Source organism: Cynocephalus volans, chromosome 12 (assembly GCF_027409185.1).
Source record: "Cynocephalus volans isolate mCynVol1 chromosome 12, mCynVol1.pri, whole genome shotgun sequence".
NCBI classification, from domain to species: Eukaryota; Metazoa; Chordata; class Mammalia; order Dermoptera; family Cynocephalidae; genus Cynocephalus; species Cynocephalus volans.
In genome coordinates this window covers 65,082,341-65,092,924 of record NC_084471.1, presented here as the reverse complement: position 1 = coordinate 65,092,924, position 10,584 = coordinate 65,082,341, and the positions used below count along the sequence as shown (strand labels likewise).

Here is a 10,584-nt window from a genome sequence, read left to right as displayed (position 1 = left end):
TAATGAACAAGTTACATACAGCATGTTACACTTATACCGTATATATTTTATTCAAAGTCATGGCAACTGATAGGCCAAAAGGAGATGTTATTTAAAATTTCAATGAAAGAATTGAAAAATGTTTTTGTGTTAGGGTGAAATGTTGCAAGAGAAAGAGTGGAATGTAAAGGTGGAACTAAACTATAAGATTCTTCAAGAGAATCTCCCATATGCAATAAATAATGAGGTGGAAAAACATGATCAAAACAGATGCATGAAATATGTTTTTCCAGTTTTTATGGTAAGGTAATTAATTTGTACCATATTCTTAAAATGTTTTCTTTGAAAAATACAAAATCTTTTGTAATACATCTTGGAAGACTTCTTTCACCTGCTGGTTCCTTAAAGTATAAATGAAGGGATTTAGTAAAGGGGCAATTGAGGTATACAGCAAAGCTACACCTTTGGATACAGTCACTCTTTCTTTTGCAGATGGTTTAATATACATAAAGATACAGCTACCATAAGTCATAGAGACAACAATCATGTGGGAAGTACAGGTAGAAAAAGCTTTGGTCCTTTGCTGTGCAGAAGGAAATTTCAGAATGGTCTTAATAATACAAGAATAAGAGAGAATTACTAATACCAATGTAACCACAAGTGTCATCACAGCTAAGATAAAAGACATTAATTCTAGGATGTGTGTATCGGTGCAAGAGATCTGTAAGATAGGAGAAGTTTCACACATAAAGTGATCAATAGTTTTGGAAGCACAGAAATCCAGCTTGAGTCCCATGACCAATGGAGGGAAGATGATGAGGAATCCTGTTGCCCAGGAGCTGAGCACAAGTTGGTAGCACACTTTGCTGTTCATGATGACTGGGTAATGCAGCGGTTTGCAGATGGCAACGTAGCGGTCATAGGACATGGCAGCCAGGAGGTAAAACTCTGTAACTCCCAGTAAAAGGATAAAAAATAATTGAGCTGCACAATTATTATAAGAAATAGTTTTGTCTTTAGTCACAATGGTTATCAAGAATCTGGGAATACACACAGTTGTGAATATGATTTCCAAAAAGGAGAAATTACGGAGAAAGAAATACATTGGAGTCTTAAGGCGGGGATCCAGCAGGGTGAGGAGGATGATGATGCAGTTCCCCATCAGGCTTAATGTGTAGTTGAGAAATAAAAACAGGAAAATCACAGTTTGCAATTGTGGGTCATCTGTCAGTCCTATGAGAATAAACTCTATTTCCATTGATTTGTTCTTCTTCATTTCCCTTTTGTGGACCTTATCAAGTCTGTATAGGAAAAAAATGACAAAATTAGTTTGTGTGTATAAAAAAGTTATATATTTACAAACTTAGCCATCTGCAAATGGTTTCTCCAACCTGAAATTGCAGATGACACGTAATTACATGCCATAGATTAATTGAAAATTCCCTCTAATCTAGTAGTTCTCTCTTTTTTAATTGAAATATAATGGATTGCACATATCTGTGAGGTATATAATGTTAAATATTAATACCTGTGTGCAATGTGTGATGCTAAATCAGGATAATTAGTATATTCAACATTACACAATGCAATAACTTTTTGTGGCCCTTTTGAATTTCACGCTAACCCACCTCCCCCTTTCCCACCTCTGGTGGCCTCATTTATGTTCTCTCCTTTTGAAAGTTCAACAAATTATTGTAATTGTTGTATCTTTCTTTCTTTTGTTTTTAACTCCCACTTATGAGTGAGGATATGCAGTATTTCTCTTTTATGCCTGGCTTATTTCACTTAAAATAATTTTCTTTAAGTTCGTATTACTTCTCTTTGTGACATTTCTCACAAAATTTCCTCCAGTATTTGAATAATATATATTTTTGGTTAATATGCATTTTAGCCAAATGAACTCTGTTCTGCATGTATGATTTAAATAGAATATTAACTATTTAAAATTTATTTTTCTATTATTTTTTTCATAACCTGTGCAAATTGTAGTTAATTGGTTTGTCTTTTTAGAATGAGTATCAGGGTAATGTTTCAAAACCAGGATTTAGGGTTATATTACAATTCCTGTGCTTGTCATTGACTGAGGCAGTATTGATTTCCAGTAGTTAGTTAAAGATGCTAGTTTCAATAGTTTCGAAATTTTCTCAGCACTGAGAGTATACCAATATTATTATTAATTTTCTTGATTGCCTTATCTATATTCAAATGGACAGGTGTTTAGCAGCATATTGGACAAATAAAACAAAATGACAAAAGCAAGCGAGTTATATATAGTGATAATATTGTGTCTTCTTTTCAATTAACTTTTTGAGATGTATTCTTTTATGTGTCTACATAATTTTGGCACTTTTTTTTTACTTCCTCTATATTCTTTTTAAAACTATTGAATATGTCAGAAAAAATGTTACTTTTTCCTTTCTACATATAAGAATTCTATTTAGTCCCATGTGGTACCATCCTCCCGTTATATTAAACATGCCAGTCTACTTCATTGCATGTATTATCTGTGGATTTTTAAAAGAAGTGGGTTACTGAAGCATTCTCTCTGTTATCTTTATTCTTTTGCATTTGTCTTATTAATATTTCTATCCTTTACATGTATTACTTTTTTAACTGATTTGGAAAAAAATAATGCTAATATTTTACATGCATAATGTGATTTTCCAAAACAGAAATTGATGAGTGGTTTTATTATTTTTTAATGACAACTGAAGACTTGAGGCCTTCAGCTATAAATGGACACTAGCTTTTATTGTCAAAAATGTATATTTCTGTCCTTGTTATCTCTAAGGTTCATGTCTTTGCTCTACTTCTGATCTTAAAAGTTTTGTAGGAGTTAGTCAAACAATTTCTGTATCATGTGGGTCTAACAGACAGTTAGAGAAGAACTATGTTAACTCAAATTCTAGAGAACAGTTGCTCAGTATTTTTTCGACATCACTTCAACTATGGCAATACTTAATTCATAAAGTCAGATAAAATGAAACATAGATGCAACAGCCTATTAATAAAATAGATTATAACACCTATTAATACATCACCATAAAATTAATCTATAATTTAAAAAGATTTGTAGAACAAGACAATTTAGAAGTCAAATTTAACTCCCTGAATTGGACTTACTGTGCATTTGTTTTTATTTCTTTTTAAAATTAAATTTATTTATTTTTTAACTGACACATAGTAATTGTACATATTTACGGGGTACAATGTGATATTTCCATATATATATACAATGTGTACTGATCAAATCAGGGTAGCTAGCATATCCATCACTTCAAATCTTTATCATTTCTTTGAATTATTGTTTACTGCAGTTATCCTACAGTGCTATGGAACACTAGAACTTATTCCTCTATCTAGCTGTAATTTTGTATCCCTTAAACAACCTCTTCCAACCCCCTTTCTCCTACCCTTCTTGGCTCCTGGAAATCGCTACTTTACTCTCTACTTCAACATTTTAGCATCCGCATGTGAGTGAGAACATTTATTTGTCCTAATTTCTAATTTTAAAGTTAAAATTACAGTTGACTTACCTTTTAAGATTGATTATTCATTCCCCCCAGTGTGCATTAAAAAGATGTATACTAACATAATTCATGATGATTTTATTCACTTTTATGGTGATAGTTTTATTTTAAAATAGAAAGATTTATTATCAATGATTGTTTTGTGGAGAGGCAGTGTGTACTGCTGCTGTAAAGTATTGCGCTGCTGTGGAGAACTCCCTGTTCCCTCAAATTTACACTCACTATGAAGCTTGGGACTCAGGCATCAATAATCTTAATGAACATCCATTTCAGATAAGTTGAAATTTGTAAAATTTTGTTCTCACAGTTGAAATTGCCATCATTTAAAACCTCAAAGATATATATATATTCTTCAAAATGAAGTAAAATGAAACAAATAAAAAATGGGACGTGAGAAATAAAATCAGGAAATCATCTGATGAAAATAAATAACTCTTCCAAGAAAGAGATACCACATTGCCAGAGTATACTTATAATGTGCTGCAGTTTTATCATTTTCTACTTAGTACAGGCTCAAGGGATCTATTGAAATAAAACAAAGACAAACACTTCTCTGGGGATCGATATTACAAAAGTACTAATTATTGGCAGTAAAATACACCACCGTAGCCTACTTTAAATAAAAGCTGAAGAAAAGGAATCCCAAAGGAGTATCGTACATAGTTTACAAAAATACTCAATGAAATATTTAACAGGAACATCAGCAGTTCACTGTCCTGAGCAACACTGGAAAATACCAAGCTGGTTTACATATACAATAGAATAAACTATTGATAAATAAAAATGTAGGAATGAATCTTTAAAACTGTATGCTAAATGAAAGAAGCAGATATGAAATGGCTTTATAATCACACAAGAATACTTTATGATTTATATAATTCTGGAAAATACCGAACTATAGGGATAGATTCTGATCAGTGGTTCCAGGGGCTGAGGGTAAGGAGGGATTGGATGCAGAAATGTCATAATACAACTTTTTAGGGAACGAAAATGTTTTATATCTTGATTGTGGTGGTAGGTGCATGACTATGAATGTTTAAGTCATCAAACTATACACCTACAAAGGGCAAATTTTGCTGTTAAATTCATAACAGCATTATATTAAATCATCTTTTCATCAAAATTATTGGATATCATTTACCACTTTTTAACAGGCTATTTAGAAGAATATTTCCATCTGCACTGCCAAATAAGGGAGCGACTAGCCACATGTTGATGTGTGTGTGTATAAAAAAGAGGTACCACTGGAGAAAGACATGAGAAGACACAGGCACACTAAAAGACTGAGATTTAATTGGAAGACATTAGAATTCTTTGAATCACCCACAACTTGTGATCACACAAATAGCAATTCAGTGTGATAACTGTGAATTAAAATTGAAAGAGCTCTATAACACAAAATCTCTTTGGTAGAGGCATTCAAAGGAAAACATGAAATCAAGAAGGTGAGGAAGGACAGTAGAGAAAATAAAAGCCTCTGGTACATATAGCTACAGACAGCAATGAACACAGCCCAACTCTTGGCAAAATTAACATAAATCCTTACACTTAAGTCCTATTTATTACCATTTTTATGTCATCATCCAACTTCAACAACTATTATAAACATAACAGACAGCAAAGAATGTAGTCTGAAAAGAAAAAGTAATCATCAATACTAGACTCAGATAAGACACAGATGTTGGAATTATCCAAGTAGGGAATGTGAAATAAATATGACTGTTATGTCAAGACTCTAATGAAAAAAGTAGACAATATCAAGAACAGATATGTAATGTAAGCAGAGAGATGAAAACAGTAAGAATAAAAAAATACTAAAAATAATAATAAAAAAACCCACTATATAAGAGTTGAAAATGCCATTGATGAGCCCATCATTTACTGGGCGTGGCTTATGAAAGAATCATAGGCTTGCAAGTAGGTCAATATAAACTTTTCAAATTATAATACTGAAATGCAAAGATAAAAAGAAATGATGGAAAAAAATAACATCCAAGAACTGTGGGCAAATTTGCAAATATGAAACATACACAAAATTGGAAGATTAGAAAGAAAGAGAGAATGTAGTAAGAGAAATGTTTGAAATCATTACAGCTGAAAACTTTCCAAAATTAATGACAGGCAGCGAATGATGTTTCCAAAAAGTTCAGAGTACACACAGCAAGGCAAATAGTAAAACAACAACAGCAACAAAGAAAAACAGAACAAACAAAAACCACACCTAGACTTATAATATTTAAACTTCGGAAAATAAAAAATTAAGAGAACACTCGGAAAACAGAGGAAAAAAGTACTCAATCTGTAGAGGAACTTTCTGACTTCTTATTAGAAATCATGGATGCAGGAAGAGAGGATGTGAAATATTTAAAGAGTTGAAAGAAAAAAAGAAAGAAACATTAACCAAAAATTTTATATTCAGTGAAATTATTCTCCAGAGAGAAAGAGAAATAAGGACTTGTTCAGAGACACAAAATTAAGGAATAATTTTAGGTCAAAATAGGTCAAAACCCAGATCTACAAAAAGAAAAGTAGAACATTCGAGAAGGAACAAGCAAAGATAAAAATATTTGTTTTATTTTTCTTATTCTTAATTAATAAAAAGTATTACAGTTTGTTTAAAGGAATTGTAGTAATAATGTATTGGGTGGTTATAATAAATGGATATGTGAAACGAATGGCACAAAAGTTACAAGTGATAGAAGATAGGCATTGGAAATACTGTGTTATAAATTTTTGCACGACAGGTGAAGTGGCATGGTGTTACTTAAAGATGCACTTGGATTAGCTTAAACTGTATATTATAAGCTCCAGGACCGACACCAACATGTTTTGAAAAGAAGTATATTTGACTCACTAAGAAAGGGGATAATACGGGATCAAATTAAATACTGAAGTGAAACAGGGGAAGGCAGAAGAAGAGGAAGAATAAAAAGCAACACAACAAATTTGCAGGACTGTTCTCTGGGTGGTATTGGACTGACACAGTTGTGTGCATTTTTCTTACCTGTAGTTCTCATAAGTAACTGTAGAATGTGCTGGGAATGTGATATCCTGAGACAAGGGAAGAGCTGTTGGAAACAGCCACCCTGTACCCATCCCTCCTAGGGAAGGTAACATCCTGAGAAAGGAAGGAACTGCCAGGGACAGGCTGGGATTTGTTCCTTTCTCCTGTAGAAACAGAATGTTCTTCAAATATTTTCCTAGTTAATCAAGTGGCCCATGAGATATATATAACTCAAGCTGGGCTATCTTTGGGGCACCTCAGCTGTGGTGCAAAATGGGGCACATGCAGTTAAGACTTTGTTTGCATTGGACAGCTTTCTTGAGACTTGGGGGACCAGCTCACAATGGATCAGTCACTTCTTCAGTCCCATGTTACCTGTCTGTATATAATAAACCCATAACTTATTTCATGTGAGTATATTCTGTCTTGCTGGACTCAGACAAATAGGTAACCAGTGTATGGTGAACCTAAACAGTAGCCCAGGATTCAGGGGGCACAAGTATTTGAACCTCTGTTTCTGGTTGCTGGCATAGATCTTTGCTGTTCTCCACAGTGGGAGTCTTCTCTTGGAATAGGTAATTTACTAAATTACTTTACAAATCCCAATGATAGAATATGTTTACATTTATACACATTTATATGCAGTGGATTATAATCCAACTACATCAAAAATTGTTATAAATGTAGATAGTCTTAGTATATCATTTAAAAGGTACAGATTGACAGAAAGGATTTAAAAACAGGAACCTGCTATGTATTGTTTACATTATTTCCCCTTGAAATATAAAGAGAAATAGGTTAAAGTAAAGGGATGGTAAAAGATATACCATACTAACATTAATCAAAATAAGTATAAAATAACTATTAATTTTGGACTGATAAAAATTCAGAAAAGGAAAATTATCAGGTATCAAAATGGGCATTGATTATGATAAAGAAGTCAATTCCTCAAGAAGACCTGACAATCCTAAACGTATATTTACTTAGTATAGAAATACATCCAGTGAAACTGGTGAAAATAAAAAGAGAAATTAACAAACCCACTGTGATATTTGGAGACTTCATCACCCTTTTCTCAGAAATTGAACATAAGGAGGCAATAAAGTCAGTAAGGATATTATTGAGTGTTGCTTTGCTCACACAGATTTGTCACCTCTCTTCCCCTGGGTTATGGAGCCACAAAAAGGAATACTCAAAGCCCATTTCTTCTGAGTAGTGAGAGACCCCAAAGGGGTTAATTTCCTGGGACCCTCAAGAGAGAGGCATTCCTTCCTTTGTACACTAACCACGAACTGAGGTTCTCCCTCCAAATTTATTCTCCAGACCAGGAAATTACAGGAAAAGAACATAGGTGTGGTTATGGGTAAGTGTAGTTTAACAGTAGAGGCTGGTAACATCAGTGAAACAAGCAGAGTGACATTCCATAATGCAATTTGGAAAAGGTTAAGTTGATCCACCAACAAAAGCTTGATCTAAGCAAACACTGTTTTTCCCTACAGCAATTTCCCCAGTATTTTACAAATCAATCAGTAGGTTAGCCAAGGGCATCTGTCCTTAAGCCAACAACTCTTTATCTATAACAGAGACTTTTGCCTGAGGAAAGTTTCCTGTCTTTTGCAAGGTTAATATTTCTATATGTAATTCCAAAAGGTTAGGCTAAACCTGAGACTACAGGACTTTGGAGAATAGGCCCTGTGAAATACATTTGCTTTATAAATGTTAGTATATCCCACAATTGAGCTGTACATTGTTATCAATTAACTTGATGTAATAGGCATTCCTAGAATACTCAACAGCAGAATATGCGCTCATCTCAAACTCACATGTAATATTCACCACACAGACTGACTTCGGAGCCTTACAACATGCCTTAACAAATTTAAAATAATAGAAATAATACGTAGTATGTTCTTAATTCACAATAGAAATAATCTAGAAATTATAACTGAGAGATAGCTGAAAAATGCCCAAATAATTGGGAATTAAACAATACACCTCTAAGTAATTTGTCAAAAGTAAGTCTTGAGAAAAGAGAAAAGGTATTTGAACAAAATCAAAATGAAAATAAAACTCATCAAAATTGTGCAACATAGCCAAAGAGTGTTTAGGTGGAAAATTATAACACTAAATTAATATTTATCTAAACAGGAAAGATCTATGAGGGGTCATCAAAGAGTTAATGAAAAATGTGTATTATAAAAAAAAAACTGCATGGATTTCAAACATTTTTTGCGCCAAATGAAATTCATACTAATTTGTTATAACATGTCTGAATGGGATCTAGTTTGAGTCACTAAGGATAAGACATAAGTTTGAAAAGATCCCCTATCAGAGCAACATGAATTATGCTAACATTTGAGCAAGAGCAAACGTCAAATTTATGGTGAAGCTTGGGTGGAAGAATGGTGAAATCACTGATGATTTACGAAAAGTTTACAGGGACAATTTCCCAAAGAAATCAGCAGTTTGCAAACGGTTAGCCATTTTATGAAAGGATGAGACAATGTTGAAGATGAAGCTCACAGCAGCAGACCATCCACATCAACTTGTGAGGAAAAAATTAATTTTGTTTGTGCCCTAATTGAAGAGGACCACAGCTTAACAGAAGAAACAATAGCCAACACCATAGGCATCTCAATTGGCTCAGCTTACACAATACTGATTGAAAAATTACCATTGAGCAAACTTTCTGCTTGGCGGGTGCCAAGAGTGTTGCACTCAGATCAGCTGCAGACAAGGGCAGTGCTTTAATTGGAAATTTTAAACAAGTGGGGTCAAGATCCTGGAGTACTTCTTCAAAGACTTGTAAGAAGAGGTGAAACATGGCTTTCCCAGTATGATCTTGAAGACAAAGCACAATAAAAACCATAGCTACCAAGAAATAGAAGTGGACTGGTCAAGAGCAAAAGCCATGGCAACAGTGTTATGGGATGCTCAAGACATTTTTATTGTTTGCTTTCTGAAGGGCCAACGAACAATAAAATATGCTTATTATGAGAGTGTTTTCAGAATTTGCACAAGCTTCAATAGAAAAACACCTGGAAATGCTTCAACAGCTAGTCTTTCTCTAGCACAACAGCCTCCTGCTCGTTCTTCTTGACAAATAATAGTATTTGGTGAAATTTTGCAGAAATCAAATTATATCATTCCATGCTTCAAGTTATTTCAAGTATAAAAATGGTCCAAATGACAAAACCCCTGGAACTTCTCAATCATTTGAATATTGAGTTGATAGGTGTGTTATTACTAAGAATAACCCTAATTCTGTACTATGCTAATGAGTGGAATCCATAGGCTATGATGTAGGTGGAATCTGGAAATCACGTACAAGATGGTATCCATGGTTTGATAGAATATTAGCACAACTTCTCATGAATGAATCAATTAATGAAAACACCTTTGGAGGAATCCATTAGGAACCCCCTCCACACTGTTCCCCATAAGATTTAGGGGCAAGGGGAACTGATGAGAACATCAAGTTCCTGCTGCCTGCTTTGTAGTGAGTAAAAACATCCTATCTCTGACTCAGCAGACTTGTTTTTTCTGTCAGTATCTAAAATAGCCATGGGCTGACCTGTCATACCTCAGTGTTAAGGTTTAGACCCTTCTCAGTTTTTGATAATAACATAAATTTGGCAGAGTATGAGAAAGACAAATATTACAGTGGTTTAAGAAACACAGTTATTTTTATCTCATTTAAATGTTCAAGTTGGTATGTTGAAGGTCTTTCATAAATTCATTGTGTCTCTATGCTGCTAGGCATGAAATGGTGTCAGGGACCTGGGTGTGTTCTACCTTGTTGACTAGCCATCCCTGGTGTATTTTCTCACTCAGGGCTATGCATGGCTTGCCATCACATCACATTACAACAGTTAGAGGGAATAAAGAGGAAGAGAAGCACAACTCTGTTTAGTCAGAGGATAACCCCTGGAAGTTGCACAAATTATCTCCATTTACATCCTTTTGGCATAATGTAGCCACATTGTAAGGAAAAGTAGGGAATGAGAACTTCTATCAATAGGAAAGAACTGAAGAATGCTTACTTATGTGTGAGCAAAATGGAGTCAGTAT

At 33.9% G+C, this 10,584-nt stretch overlaps 1 protein-coding gene across 1 annotated transcript; it reads right to left on the bottom strand.

Annotated features, from left to right (window-relative positions):
- Positions 1 to 307: 307 nt before the first annotated feature.
- On the bottom strand, positions 308 to 9,382 carry LOC134391690 (olfactory receptor 6C6). Its single transcript, XM_063115667.1, has 3 exons — positions 9,188 to 9,382; positions 6,514 to 6,677; positions 308 to 1,280 (listed from the first exon to the last, which is right to left on the bottom strand). Exons 1-3 carry the CDS (start codon positions 9,380 to 9,382, stop codon positions 308 to 310), a joined length of 1,332 nt encoding a protein of 443 aa, XP_062971737.1.
- Between the last annotated feature and the right edge of the window lie 1,202 nt (positions 9,383 to 10,584).

What these genes read in the sequence shown, in the direction of transcription:
- LOC134391690 (XM_063115667.1), bottom strand. Translation starts at nt 9,382, where the DNA reads ATGGTTTTTATTGTGCTTTGTCTTCAAGATCATACTGGGAAAGCCATG. An exon ending in AGCAGAAAGTTTGCTCAATG is followed by an intron (nt 6,678 to 9,187) that starts GTAATTTTTCAA and finishes CTGTTTCTACAG; the next exon opens with GAGAAAGGAACAAATCCCAG. An exon ending in GTTACTTATGAGAACTACAG is followed by an intron (nt 1,281 to 6,513) that starts GTAAGAAAAATG and finishes TTTCCTATACAG; the next exon opens with ACTTGATAAGGTCCACAAAA.